This window comes from Stegostoma tigrinum, chromosome 7, assembly GCF_030684315.1.
Source record: "Stegostoma tigrinum isolate sSteTig4 chromosome 7, sSteTig4.hap1, whole genome shotgun sequence".
NCBI classification, from domain to species: Eukaryota; Metazoa; Chordata; class Chondrichthyes; order Orectolobiformes; family Stegostomatidae; genus Stegostoma; species Stegostoma tigrinum.
In genome coordinates, this window is record NC_081360.1 from 32,083,017 (window position 1) to 32,098,671 (window position 15,655).

At 38.8% G+C, this 15,655-nt stretch overlaps 1 protein-coding gene across 4 annotated transcripts in view; it reads left to right on the plus strand.

The window, feature by feature from the left end:
- pgap1 (post-GPI attachment to proteins inositol deacylase 1) overlaps window positions 1–15,655 on the plus strand; it is a 129,741-nt gene that overhangs the window by 40,134 nt on the left and 73,952 nt on the right. For 3 of the 4 annotated variants that reach the window (XR_007247896.2, XM_048534035.2, XM_048534033.2), the window contains exons 12-18: window positions 178–243; window positions 2,763–2,814; window positions 3,640–3,720; window positions 8,652–8,727; window positions 8,830–8,903; window positions 9,008–9,059; window positions 13,534–13,600. Coding sequence is in view for 3 of the 4 variants with exons in the window: in XM_048534035.2 (XP_048389992.1) it covers window positions 178–243; window positions 2,763–2,814; window positions 3,640–3,720; window positions 8,652–8,727; window positions 8,830–8,903; window positions 9,008–9,059; window positions 13,534–13,600 (468 nt within the window). In the remaining variant the exon portion in view is untranslated. The remainder of the gene's footprint in view (window positions 1–177; window positions 244–2,762; window positions 2,815–3,639; window positions 3,721–8,651; window positions 8,728–8,829; window positions 8,904–9,007; window positions 9,060–13,533; window positions 13,601–15,655) is intronic. The other variant, XM_048534036.2, reaches the window with a different exon arrangement.

Below are 15,655 nucleotides of genomic sequence, written 5' to 3' on the forward strand. Positions count from 1 at the left end.
TGCAAAATCAGAATTGATGGCACTAAGAAGAAGGAATATTTCTGTTGTATGACCTTGTGATGTAGTTATTGTGGGATTTAAGGTACCTCCATAACTGTTGGCACCTGTCATTAAGGCTAGCACTCAACGTAATCCTTGTTATTTCCTGACTTATGTTTTGTTTGTTTTTTATGATAGTGCTGGGAAATGGAATCCTTTCCCCTTTTATGCTCTCAGTCATCACTTGAAGTACTTCACTGTTAGGTATGACATGGACTGGTTGCATTGCAGGTTTTGTGCCTGCATTTCTCATGTAGATGAATCCTGATGCCAGAAAGGCACCCTTACTTGCACCAGTGCATGTTCAACACAGTGTAAACTCCTTTCTTTTCTCTTCCCATTCCTTCCCACCCTTCCAGCCCTAGTTTCACATATGACTGAAATCAGAGATTTGCAAAATGCATCATTGGAAGATTTCTAAGCATGTAACTCTTTTGACTGCCCTTGTGCACTTGTAAATGTGATGAAGCTTCCAATTATCTTATACAGTTATGTTTTAAAAACTGTGGTCTATGCTATGTTTTTCAGGACTATCATTTTAAATAGCTGCCAATAAAAGTTATCAATTGTTAAATTTGCAGTACAAAAGTTTCATATTTATTTTCACAATGCCACTTATTTCTGATACTCTTCAAATTTAACGAAAATCTGGGTGTGAAGGGTGTATTTGGAATACAAGGATAATTCTTTTCAGATGACAATAGATCTGTTAGAAAAATAGATTTGTAATGTGGCTGGATACTTTAAATTGCCTTGAGATAATGCTAGTTTCTGTCAAGATTACTAGAACGAAAGAAATGTTGTACATCTCATCTAGTTACTAACCATTATCAATGTGAAAAATTGTTGCCCTGTTGGGTCAGTGTTAGACCATCATCTGTAATGGCTCATTTTTTTTCTTACTGCTTGGTTGTGTCAGCTGAGCCATGTGACACGTAGAAGTGAATCACAGTGGGATAGTTTCTGCAACTTGTGATCAGCCTGAAAAATATTATGTCAGTACCTGGAAGCATGTCACTTGCCTTTGTTGCAAGTGGGCTATTTGGTGCAAAGGCTGAAATATCCCGACATCTAGATGCTCAAAGAAACCTTAAAAACGGAGGTAGGGAAAGTACAGCAATTTATTTGAACAAATGTTGTAAATTTGAAAATTGGAAAAGCAAACCTTGAAGTGGTGAAAGTAATAGTTCTTAGTGAAATAATTAGGCTGTATTGGACATGCCAAGTTCAAATGCTACTTTTGACTGTCTTTCGCAATTGCATTTCCTTCGAACTTAGTTGCAGTGACTCTTCGTGAGAGCAGAGAGGAATAAGAAAAGCCTGCAGTGCTGATGTAATGTCACCGATATCTGGGAAAGATGTATGGATGGAGATATTCTGCTGTTCTTTCCAGCAAGAATAATACGAATTAAGATAGAGGGAGTCCTAATTTGTAATCAGAATGTCATGTAGATAATTGAGAAAAAGCCTCTCTGATATGTCTGTAAATATGTTACAAGTAGAAACAAAGGGACATATAAATTGGGAATGAGAAGATTGAGTTAAAGTACAGAATTTAGGAAAGCTGTTTCCATTTTGATGTAACTGAAACTTAGCACTTAAGAGGGAATAACAACATGAGAAAATTAATTTGGCTAGTAGCATTTTAGGCTATTGGGTCAAAGTAATTAATTAAATGATTCAGCCCCTGTTTTATTTGAATTAATCAAATTATTGATATCAATTCATATAGTGTAGCGCGTTTGTAAGGCAGTTCAAAAAATATCATTGCAAACTCATAAATGATTGCTGAATTACAGAGATTTTTTTACGAACCTATTGCCATATTGGTCCTGCATTAATAAGTTATCGGTTATAGGGTGAGGATATGGTTTGACATCTTATGACTAGTGTTATTTCCACAATTTTTTGTGTAAGATGTTTGTTAAGGTTGCACATGCTTTCACAGTTGTATCATCACGATTATTTTTACAGATTGGCAATAAGTCTAGTTCTACCAAGCGTACAGTCTTGAAGTAGCACCCCCACCACCAGGATATGATAGTCACTTTTCCTTCCTCATTGTACAGGAATTGTGAGCAGCATGTTGGTGATTTTTTGTGTAATTCATGGGAAAAGTTAACTACGGCCAGAGTGCACACAGAAAAATTTCCCCTACAGTCTAGTGAAATAAAGTCATTGATAAGGCTCAAAAACCAGAAGAAAAAAGAAAGTTTGGTTGATATTCTGAAGATTAGAAAAGGTACATATTTTCAGACTGATCAGGTTAATTTGATATGGTTTCTTGTTGTCTACACCAGAACAACAACTTAATCATTGTTCATAGCCAGCAATTGATTACATTTTCATAGAATGCAGAAATTGTCCGAGATAAAGGCAGTGTAGGTACCAAGAAATACTGAATTCAGGAATTAATGATTTAGAAAAGTAGAAATTATATTCAAGCTCTTTATATATTCCATTTGCATTTTTAATCTTTGTGTTGTGCACTCTATTTCTTTATATTTGACATTTATTCCTGAAGCGAATGTAGTGAATTATCTAATGTGCATGATTATGGTTGGCTTTGGCTACTCTCTTCTTTGCATATTTTAAAAAATTACTTTTTAACGTTTGCTTGGGAATGTCGCATGAGTTCTTTGACCCACTGCAGTGAATGCCAACAGTTTCCAATTTTGATTTTGTTGTAAACATTCTGCCCTGCAATTCAATTTTCCATGCAGCCATGAAGGCATTGATTTGACTGGGGAGGCAGAATTGCTGAAAATGTACAAGGTAAGGATAGAATTTTCATTCTAATTATACATTTGCTCAATCTGTACAAATTTTCTTTCCATCAGCACTTCATTATGGTACTGCATACAGTTCTGACTCCATTTTGCCTAAATGGAACTCTTATTTCTTTTTGGCTTTCCTGTTAAGATGATCTGCCCAGACTGTTATCCCTTATTATGTTGTCTGCACACGCTTTTCAGTTCCCTTTGGTTTTCGCAGTGAGTCGATCTAACATCACTACCTGCCCATGTAATCTATAAAAGTAAATTCCTCTTGGTGAAGCATTAAGATTTTAGGATGAAGGTTAAACATGTTTATGGATTTCTAGTGGCAATTCGAGCATATAAGTGTAAGCAGTATGTTCAGTCTAAATGTATACTTTGTTAAACATTGAAGGAGACAACAGGATTATTTGAAGAGTGCTGATTCTGACCAAAGAACCATCTTGGAGTTTGTAACAATATTGTTTTGATTCTCTGCCCCAGATTATTCTATCTTTCTAATTTTGAAGCATCTTTATGAATATATGACCAAATAAACTTGAAAAATTTCAGTATTTGCATTAAAGGCTTTTGTGTTAATTTACAAATGTGTGAGTTCTATTTATCAGAAGTATCAATTGGAATACAATTTTAATTGTTATTCTATCAACTGTTGGAACACATTGATATCCAGCATCAGGTTCTTTAAGTTAATTATCTGGTCAATAAATCAGAACCAATAGTTTAATTAATTAGCAGTACCTTCAACTAAGATTGTTCCAGGATTTGCCGGTTTCAACACAGTATATAATTTTTAAATCCTAATTTGTTGTTTTTTCTTCAGATAGTAAACTTCAATCTGGATGAGTACCGGTCTTTCTCTCATTTTATCATTCATCTATCTAAGGCTAGTGTTAATAAGCAGGTAAGTGAAAAGAATATGACATTCACACAGTCTCATCTACTTAATTATGAAAATATTTCTGTTTTACCTCCTACACTGCCAAAATCTTTGCGATTGTTGCTTTTTATTTGTAGTTATGATAAATGCATCCACTTGTATAAAAGCATCAAAGGGCTAACACTGGCGCTGGAGAGTTGAACAACAAATTAATACATCAGATTTCAGATCCCATCTCTACTAGTCTTATCCAGATTATCTGGTGGAGGGAAAATGTTTAGGGAGCAATCGTCTCCCCCTTGCTTAAAATGAAATTCTTGACATTTTAAGAAACCAATGATATTGATACCAATTGCATTTTGAAAAGCTCATAATATTTAGCTTCCTTTGTCATGTCTGGAAGATATAAAGATATATTTTAAAGGACGCCATGACTCAAAAGAAGAGATGAAGTTATTCTAGCAATGAAAGAGATAAGTATCAAGGCTAATGGTTCTAGCCAATCCAGCATTTATATTGCAGTTGGCAAGAAGTCAGTGCAGTGTGTGATAACTTTACAATTACGTCTGGAAGATTATTCTGGATATTGATGTTCAATTAAAGCAAATGTTTTCTAATATCTGTTTGAAAAATGTGCTTCACTCTTCTAGATTTTTGTTGGGCTAGTCCTCCTAACTTGTTTAACCCTTCCGTACTGGAAGATCGGAGGGAGGCAAATGTTCCTCTTTTCAAGAAAGGGAATAGGGAAATCCCTGGAAATTACAGACCAGTCAGTCTTACGTCTGTGGTCAGCAAGGTTTTGGAAAGAATTCTGAGGGATAGGATTCATGACTATTTGGAAAAGCATAGCATGATCAAAGGGAGTCAGCATGGCTTTGTGAGGGGCAGGTCATGCCTCACAAATCTTATTGAGTTCTTTGAGGAGGTCACGAGACAGGTTGACGAGGGTCGAGCAGTGGATGTGGTGTACATGGACTTCAGCAAGGCATTTGATAAGGTTCCCCACAGCAGGCTCATTCATAAAGTCAGGAGGTATGGGATACAGGGTGATTTGGCTGTCTGGATTCAGAATTGGTTGGCTGACAGGAGGCAGAGTGGTAGTAGATGGTAAGTATTCTACCTGGAGGTCAGTGCTGAGTGGTGTCCCGCAGGGCTCTGTTCTTGGGCCTCTGCTCTTTGTAGTTTTTATAAATGACTTGGATGAGGAGGTTGAGGGGTGGGTTAGTATGTTTGCTGATGACACAAAGGTTGGAGGTGCCGTTGATAGTATCGAGGGCTATTGCAGGCTTCAACGAGACATTGACAGAATGCAGAGCTGGACTGAGAAATGGCAGATGGAGTTCACCCTGGATAAATGCGAAGTGATGCATTTTGGAAGGTTGAACCTAAATGCTGAATGTAGGATTCAAGGCAGGATTCTTGGCAGTGTGGAGGAACAGCGGGATCTTGGTGTTCAAGTGCATAGCTCCCTCAAAGTTGCCACCCAGGTGGATAAGGCTGTTAAGAAAGCGTATGGTGTTTTGGCTTTCATTAACGGGGGATCGAGTTTAAGAGCCGCGAGGTTATGCTGCAGCTCTACAAAACCCTGGTGAGACCACACTTGGAAGATTGTGTCCAGTTCTGGTTGCCCTATTATAGGAAAGATTTGGAGGCTTTGGAGAGGGTGCTAAGGAGGTTTACCAGGATGCTGCCTGGACTGGAGGGCTCCTCTTACAAGGAGAGGTTGACTGAGCTCGGACTTTTCTCTCTGGAGAGAAGGAGGAAGAGAGGTGACCTGATCGAGGTGTACAAGTTTATGAGAGGCATGGATAGAGTCGATAGCCAGAGACTTTTCCCCAGGGCAGGATTGACTGCCAGGAGGGGTCATAGTTTTAAGGTGTTAGGAGGAAGGTATAGAGGAGACGTCAGAGGGAGGTTCTTCACCCAGAGAGTTGTGAGCGCATGGAATAGTTCGCCAGTGGTAGTCGTGGAAGCAGAGTCATTAATGACATTTAAGCGACTGCTGGACATGCACATGGACAGCAGTGAATTGAGGGGACTGCAGGTTAGGTTATTTTATTTTTGGATTAGGATTATTCCACGGCACAACATGGTGGGCTGAAGGGCCTGTACTGTGCTGTACTTTATGTTTTCTGTGTTCTAAGTAATATTCTGCTTTTACCCTTTCCCAACCATTTACTACTTTTTTTTGTCATAACGAAGACGTCATTGAATGTTGCCTGACTAGTATGACTCCGATGTAAACTATCACACACTGCATTGACTTCCGGCCAACTGCAGTAAATCTGAGGATTGGCTAGAACCGTTAACCTTAATGCTTATCTCTTTCATTGCTAGAATAACTTCATCTATTCTTTTGAGTCATGGCTTACTTAAAAATCTAAAAAACCTTTGAATGCTGCTGTACTCAGCTTTACGTGGTGTAGAGTGTGATGAGAGGCTAGGTATATCTTTATATCATGAACTGGTAGTTCTAATACTATTAGGTACTGAACTCAAATTGATACCTTCTGTGTAACTATACCATCGTGTTTGTGAATTCATAGAGTGACTGCTAATGTACAGTTCTATTAAAATCGTTTTTTTTTGTCCCTTCCAGTTAGTGCCCACTTGTCATGTGTGAACCCAGTCAGTGAGTGACAACAAGCTATTAAATTGTGTGGAGCATACTTTTCAGATTGAATTCTGTCCCTGCCTGTGCTGGCTTGTGCACACCAGCAACAATTACTGGAGCAGGAGAAGTCTGAAAAGATTTTCAGAAAAGGAATAGGCTGTTCATCTCTTGAACTAGTTCCAACGATATAATAGTTGATCTTACTTTAACTTGATCTACTTGTCTTGGTTCCACAGTCCTAAGTGCCCTTGCCTAATTTGTGCATGGTTCAGTCAGGTATGTTCTCATGACAGCTGCCTCAGCACAGACTGACTGACAGAGAAACACCTTATCGGTGAATCATTTACTTGCTGATGTGTAGGGATACTTCATGGCCATATTCTTTTAGCTGAACTGAAAATGAAATTTGAATATTTAATATGGTGTATAATGTATCATAATCTTTTGACAGTTTTATTTCTATTTCATTGAGCAGTAAAAAAAGTATCAAAGGCCGCAAACTGTCCACGCAAGGCATAATTTGCAGAATCCTCAATTCATGAGACCTAAAGAGAAATAAAAAGACCCATCACACTTGACCAGTAGAATTGTCAGACACTTCATTCATTATTTATTTTGCTACTATTGGGAAGGAAATAATGCACCCAAAAATTGATAGATGCAAAACAGTGTGAACTTTTGATGTTGCATTTTGCTCAACATCTTTGAGTATGTTTGTGTTTAATTCATGAGATTTCACATTATTGAAGTGTGATTTGGATCATCTTGGAGTTGTCATTAGTTATTAAAATAAAATCTGCCTAATCAACAGTTTAGACTGCCTAACAACAGCAGTATGCTGCTTTTGTAAATGTTATCTTTGTTTTGATCTACGTGTTTTGTTTCAAGAATAGAAGTACTAGGGCAAATGCTCTGATTGTTCAGTAAATTATCCAAAGACGGCCTTTAATTTCTGTTTATGTAAGATCCTTGGATATTTCTACTTGTCAAAAGACCTTGACTTGAAACTGAGGTTGATGTTTAATCTTCACATTGCAAAGGTGAACCGGTTTGTTCTTATGTAAATGTTGCAGAAGTATAAAAACAGTAAAAGCTCTTTGAATCAAATTTGAATGGTTAAGTTTCTCCTTTGTTTCGCAACAGACAAAAGAATAACTACAATATAAAGAATAGTTTTGAGTAATGTAGTTTTATTGTTAAGTAATTAATTGCTAACCATTTATTAGTTGTATGTACCCCATAATCCATTATTAAATACTTTGGAACTGGTTGCAAAAGTGTTTCTTGTAACCCTCTGCAATTAAAAGGCTGATTCTTCACTGCCTGGAATCTTCAGCATAGGTCTCCCCCACCCACATTGACACTTTAGGAACCCCTAGCCCTCATTATTTTTCTGCTTACCAGTCACTGCTGTCAGACTGAGGGGAGCTAGACTGCTAGCCAAATTAGTCTCACTTGATACACATGTTATGGCCAACATTTGGCTTCTTTGTCCTGGGGTTTTGATCATGACAGTGGCAGTGTAGGTAGAGGAGTATTCTATGAGACTCACTCTCTTTCTTGCACGTTTTGCATGTGTCCTGCTTGGATGGCAGAGCCTAGGGGTTGTTCAGGAGCCTAACAATTCAGACCTGGATCACTACCATTGCATCTGGATCTAGTGGGGTTCACTAGATGTTTGATCTCTAGCACAATGCTGGAAAAAATGGTTGGGCTGAAAAATTGCCTAATACAGGACAAGTGTCCAAGATTAGGAGGCTTTTTAACAGTCGATACAATTCTTTTGTACTATGATCAGCCCCATGGCTGTGCCTGGAGCCCTTTTCAGGGCTAGTTCACTGTGAACAACTTCGCAATCTTGGCTTTTACTGAACATGAAAACAAAAGCTGTTCTCTTGGGTTCTTTATCACAGGACCTTGGCTTACTGCTCCAAGGGGGTACCTTGACGATACAAACAAATGTGTAGAGTTCAGATCTGTTTTTACTAGGTCCAGTTTGTATACCATTTTATTATATTCCAAAGGTACCGACATCCCACTTCAGTGAAGGCAGCTGATGATTTAAATGACCAGCTGCTGCTGTAAGACGTGCTTGTGTGGAACACGTTGCACCCCAGAGAAAGTGGGAACTGCCGTAGTCAGGATTTTTACAGTTTTGTGTATTTTCATCATGAGGCTGTCTGTTGTGATTAAAAATCTGGGCCTGATGTCATTCTTTCAGGATCATTTGAGAAAGTTTGTGGTGTTTACAAAGAGACCAAATTGTAAAGACAACCTAATTTCTAAATACACAAGTAAGCTTTTAAATTCTATAACTATCCTGTTACATATTTTTTCACAGTTCAACATAGAATGTGAATTCTTGAGAGCAGAGTCCAGAATGATGACTACCCAAGTGACAAATATCCTGTCTTTTGGTACTGAATTTTTTAACCTCATCTTTTATGTTTGTTGCAGAAAGCCTCATTAACTATGCTGATAAAGTACGTTGAGAAACTAAATGCATTCTTTCTGTGTAGGTACCTCGAGCAACAGAATTGTTATAAACTCTACTGGTCTGATTCACAAGGTGAAGCTTCAAAACTTTAACCAGGTACACTACTTTGTTTCAGTGAGAATTGTATAGCATTAAGGCTTACTTCAAAGCGAGATTAAAGAGTTTTTAACAAACCCAATATTTATCTCTGTTCCATTTAGATATATCAGGCTTTTAAAATCCACGTAAGGAGTAAATGCCAATTTACCCATGGTAAGTTATCATTTTAAAGCAAGGTGTATCAGTACCATAGAATCATATGTGTGCCCACATTTCTTCTTTTTAAAATAGTCATGCTGCACAGAAAAAGGCCCATTAGCCCATCATTTTCATTCCATTCATCAAGCAACTATCTCTTCTTTGCCTATTTTCCAGTACTTAACCTGTAGCTTTGTATGCTATTGCATCTAGCCAGTTATCATTGTGCAGTAACTGAGACAGGAAGAGTTAGGTGTTCAGCCAAAAGCAATTTGAAATAGGACCATAAAGACCCAAGTGCTGCTCTTGGAACACTTAAGCATTATCTCAACTCAGGCATTCTACAAGTGCCCAGCTGAACTGTCTTTTGCAGATAATGGTTGAAATTGGAGGGTATTCTGAGCATTTCCTAATTTCAGTTTTGAGGACAAAATTCCTCCATTGTATACATAGTACCTTTTGAATAAAATAGAAAGAGACCTGGTATCAAGAGTGTCTGGTTTCCTTCCTTATTGAAGAAACCAAAATTTTGTTTTCATGGAGATCTTTTTACTGTTCCATGTTTCATTTTTTAAAATATTTTTAAATTAAAAGCTAATGATGCTTTGTCTATTCTTATTTGAGCTCTTTATCTGCTTCTCCCTGCATATGAATAAAAATGCACAGATAAGTGAAGTCCTGTATGATGTCAGTATTATCTTGATGGACTTAGGTATTTCCTTGTTAATAATGCCACTGATTGTCTCCCTTCTTCTGGAATTATTGCTGGGTTGAAGTCTTCCTTGGAAATTCTTTTTGCAGCAAGGTGGGATGTCTTCAATAGACAATCAGGGCCCAAAACTTTTAAGAGAAATTTGAGACAGAAAGGTGGGAAGTCTGTTGCACCTGAAGTCCTTTATCAGATTCGGCCTGCAGTAGTTACATGAGCAAAGAGGTGGGCCACGTGATCTCTTCCAATCATTCATTGCATTTTTCATCTTGCTGAGAGAGGAAGGAGTCATATCATGCATTCAGGAGATCCTTATTTCCATAGAGGTCTCTATGCCAAGGAAATGTATCCAGCCACCTGGTGAAGTAAATTCATTTACGGCCACCTTGGATTTCAGTGTATTTTATTTCAGCTAAAAACTGTCATTTTAAAGCCCAATGTTTGGTAAGAGCTGATGAAATTCGTAGAATCATGCAGTACAGAAGAGACCGTTTGGTCTGTCAAGTCTTTACCACCAAAAAAAGCTACCTCCCACACTAGGCACATAGCATTGCATGTTATGACACTTCAGTTGCACATCCAAGTACCTTTTTAAAGGTTGTGCAGTTTCCTGCCTCAGCTACCTTCCCAGGCTGTGTATTCCAGACATTCCATCACCCTCTGGGTGAAAAGGTTTATTGTCAAGTCTGCTGTAAACTTCCTGCCCTTGCACTTCAAAATTATGCTCATTTATAACTGACCCTTTAACTAGGAACAGCTGTTTTCCATTCATCTCGTCCATGCCCCTCATAATTTTATACATCTCTATCAGGTTCACACTGGCCTCCCCACAAACTTTCACTGTTTGCAAACAAAACAACCCCAGCTTATCCAGTGTCACATCATTGTTGAAATTCGCCATCCCAAGCAGCATCCCAGTGAATTTCCTTCCACCCCCTCCAGCTCAATCACATCCTTCTTATCGTGTGGTGACCAGACCTGCACGCATTGCTACAGCTATGGCCAAGGCTAAGTTTTGTACATCTCCAACATGACATCCCTGCTTCTATAATCTGTGCCATGACTGATAAAGGCAAGTATTCCGTGTACCTCCCTAACTGCCCTATTAACCTATCCAGCAAACTGCAGGGATCTATGGACAAGGGCCCTTAGATTCCTTTTTCCCTCTGTGAGGTTTCTTGTGTCTTACCGTTCATTGAGTACTCCCATGTCTTGTTCCTTCTTCCAAAGTGCATCACTTCACACTTATAAGAGCTAAATTTCAAATGCTCATCTGACCCATCTGTTTATATACCCCGTAACTTAACACCTTCCTCCTCACTAGACAAAAAAAACCAAAGAACTATAGAACCTAGAAATTAAAAACAAAATCAGAAAACTCAGCAGGTCTGGCAGCATCTGTGCAGAGAAAGCAAAGTTAATATTTTGGGTCCACTGACCGTGCTCACTGTCCATCACCTGTCCAATCTTAGCATCAGCCACATCCCCCACCCTCCCATAATCTCGTCTACATCATTTATGAATTTCACAAATAATAAGGGACCCAGAACTAATCCCTGTGGCATCCCACGGAACTGCTTGCCCCCAGTCGCACGAGCAGCCTTCAACCACCATCCTCTGTCTCCTGCCACTAAGCTAATTTTGAGCCTATTTTGCCAAGTGTCCCTGGAGCCCATGATTCTTTATCAGTTTCCCCAGTGGGACCTTGTCAAAGGCCTTGCTGAAATCCATATAAACTGCATCAACTGCTGTACTCAGCTTTCCTTGAAAAATTCCACCATATTTATTCGGCATGACCTTCCTCTGTCAAAGCCATGCTGACTATCCCTGATCAAATCTTACCTTACTATATGGCGATGAACTTTCTCCTTCACTATTGCAGTTTAGCATTTGAAAGCGCATTTTCAGAACAAGACTCAATAACTCGACTCTGATAGCTCTCTGATGAAGGGTCTAGGCCCGAAACGTCAGCTTTTGTGCTCCTGAGATGCTGCTTGGCCTGTTGTGTTCATCCAGCCTCACATTTTATTATCAATAACTCGACTGTAAGCTTTTATTTTCAAGCAGAACTGTAAACAATCTTCCTTCAATTGGCTTCTCACCTAGCTTTATTTGAAAATCTTACTTGGATTCACTTAGTCACACTGAAGCTGAATTTAAGTCTTCAGTCTGCTGCCTCATGATATCAGTGACTATTTTCATTGTTTGTCCCCTTTGTTCTTCACAAATAAAAGCGTGACTTGAATTGTTTTGAATGATTTCAGTTTTGATTTTAAAATCGTTGAAACTTTGATGAAGCACACTTTTACATATTCATCCATGAACACTTTTCTTGTTTCACAGCCTCTTGAACTGTGACAAAACTATCAGAAATTGTGCATACTTAGTGATTCTGCCCACAATGTACTCCTGGATTTCTCTGCATTTTCAGTTCCCTCACTTCTTTCTTTTGTGTTGCTCCAGTGGGATATCTTTCAGCCAAACCACTGTGCTTTTGATTTGTTTTTGTTGGCAAATTTCTCATTGTAAATGAGACACACAGGGAGGCCAGACAAATTTGGGTTCATTAATCTTGGAGTTCCTGGTTTTCATTTTCAATTCCTTACTTTTTTGCACCCATTGTAAAGTAGTTTCAACACATGAGCCAAAGTTTGTTTCTTCAGCGATTTCTCTGCCTACACCTGACGCATGTGCTCACCATCACAGAATTAGCACCAGGGCCAGAATGAGTGCAGTCTTTTATTGATTAAAGTCTTCCAGCATATGCATAGCATTAAGGGTACTCGTGCACTAAACTAATCAGTGTCCTGCACATTGCATCCTATACACTTTTCGTGCACTTAGTCATTAATGCCAATCAATTAGCTTTTTGATTACAGCAACTAATCAGTTTGTCATTTTCAGCAAACGTTTCAAACAGAGCAGCTGGTGCTGGAGTGAATGCAATATTTTATTAATTAATTCCCCTTCACGACTTGTGATTGGATGTGGGCAATAGTAGAGGCCGCCATTTGTCCTGGTGAAGCATTCAACACGCATTTTTCAGAGCTGATTTTTCGAAAGACTTCAATCAATAGCACATTGTTGGAGGAAGTCACAGAAAACTTAAAGCATTCAAATTTGATAGATGTCAGTTTGGGAGCTGCATGTTCCTAGCCCCATCTTAAGCCTAGAACTATGGAACTTGCAATGTAGATATCTGAGTACAGGTAGGAACAAGTTATTTAGTTGATGCCTCGTCCTGATGGAATAGCTCCTTGTCGTTGAGAACCCATGATCTTCCAAAGTAATTTCCTTTGTCTTCACAAATACACTCATGCTCAGGTGTCAAAAAAACATAGTTTGACACAAGTAAAGCTGCTTCTTCGCACATTTGTTCCAGTTGTCATACGACTTACCCAAATAAGTTGAGCAAAAGGTCAGTATCATAGGGTGAGTCTTCTAAAACTTGGAAGAAAGCAAGCACACTCCAGCAGAGCTGTGGTTGTTTGTGAGGGAATGCAGAAAGTCATTGGAAGCTTGAGTGCCCAGCATTCAATTCTAAACTTGAATACCACCATCGCTATATAACTATGTTAATATTTATGACTTGAGGAACTGATGATTAAAATGCCATGAAGAGATTTAACATTTTCAGCACTGAATACTTTTCACCATTTTTAAGATGCTATCTTGCTAAGTAGCATCTTCAAATTGATTATTGTTAGCTAACATATATTCTAGATCAATGTAAATGCTTCTTTGGCATGTTATTTACATGAGTCTCTTTTTAATTTGCAGGGAAAATGGAGGATGTATACAGGTTTCATGTACCGTGGTCACATGAAGATTTTGTTGTGACAACAAGGCCAGTATTATTTTATGAACTGATAGACATAACTGTTTTAAAGTTTCATCTTCAGGCTTTCATGTGTAATGTTTATGATCATCTGATTTTACTTTCATTCTCCTTCCTTTTTTCCCCCCTCTTACTTTTTGAATTATTTTTGTTTCTTGCTATCCAAGGACAATTGGAACCAAGTGGCCTCTGAGTTCCCAACTGTGGGAGAAAATGTCTTATTACCTCTGTTTGGGTACAAAAGAGGAGCTAGATTTCGGGATTGGTAGGAAAGAAGGTTTAAACAGGGGCTCACTTTGGGAGGAATTAAGAAATGCCAAGGCATGAGAATTAAAAAGGGCAAGAATCTGAGATCTGGTTCTGGTGAAAGAGCAGAGTGTCAGCAAAAGACCGAGGGGCTAGTATCTAGGTTTTATTAAACCCCTCCCTTAGACAGAATTGGTTGTCTTACTGGTCCAAACGCATTTGTTTTGGGAGTTCCAGCCAAGTCAGAATGGTGCTCCTAGAGTTAACTACAACATGAATAAGGGAGAAAGAAAATCTAAGGGCCTTAACTGGAGGAGAGTAGGGAAGGCCAAGCCTTTGATAGTTGTTTTGAGAGGAAGAAGTGACAAAAGAATAAAGTCTGGAGCAGAATTTGAAGGAATTGACAAGGTAGAGTGTGAATGCTGGGTTGGGAATATCAGCATTGGTATCAATTAACAAAAGGAATGATTGCATCTTAACAATCTCAAGCTTAACATGGACTAGTCGTTAGTGAGATTTGGTTGCACTGATTGAATTAGTTTCTGAACACATAACTAATGATGAATGTCAGATGTTTTTATACATGACAGTGTAACATGAAGTAGATTATTGCAAAATTTTAGAAATATACTATGAACATGTTAAAATCAGAATTATCTCGTAAGGTACAAAACTGAATGTTAAATCTTTTGCCTGGTAATATCAATTTTTGTGTGCACTACTGACGTTAAAATATTAAAGCAATACACATATAATGCTGCAATCGCATTTGATCGCTTTTTCTAAAAATGTTCACTTGACCAGTATATAACACGGTGGAACAAAAGCTTGCAATTTGTGTCTGATTTTCTGTCACTGACCTTCTAAGCATTCCAACTTGATTTTATAGACTATATTACAGAATGAAGGGCTGAAAAGTACTCACGTGGCATATCTATGGATTTTTTTGCCATCTAAGAAGGTGGAGAGTTGTTTTGAGTTAATGATGATGACTGATGCAGCAGGAATTTGACATTTATTGATTTTGACAGCATGTAAAATGGGATGTTTGGGCGAATCACTTGGACCTAATTAGGTCTGAAAGTGTGGGAAGTGGGAGTTTGCTAATCTGCCAATAGTTCCTAGACTTCTGCTTGTGTTTCACAATGAGGGGGATTGTTGAACCAATTTTGTCTGTTTTCTTTAGCTTGGATTGTTTGTTTGAAGATACCTCGCATTGGCATGTATAGAACATAGAAGAGTACAGCACAGTACAGGCTCTTCAGCCCACCATGTTGTGCCGTGGAATAATCCTAATCCAAAAATAAAATAACCTCACCTACATTCCCCTCAATTCACTGCTGTCCATGTGCATGTCCAGCAGTCGCTTAAATGTCACTAATGACTCCGCTTCCACGACTACCACTGGCAAAGTATTCCATGCGCTCACAACTCTCTGGGTGAAGAACCTCCCTCTGACGCCTCCTCTATACCTTCCTCCTAACACCTTAAAACTATGACCCCTCCTGGCAGTCAATCCTGCCCTGGGGAAAAGTCTCTGGCTATCGACTCTATCCATGCCTCTCATTACCTTGTACACCTCGATCAGGTCACCTCTCTTCCTCCTTCTCTCCAGAGAGAAAAGTCCGAGCTCAGTCAACCTCTCCTCGTAAGACAAGCCCTCCAGTCCAGGCAGCATCCTGGTAAACCTCCTTTACACCCTCTCCAAAGCCTCCAAATCTTTCCTATAATAGGGCGACCAGAACTGGACACAATCTTCCAAGTGTGGTCTCACCAGGGTTTTGTAGAGCTGCAGCATAACCTCGCGGCTCTTAAACT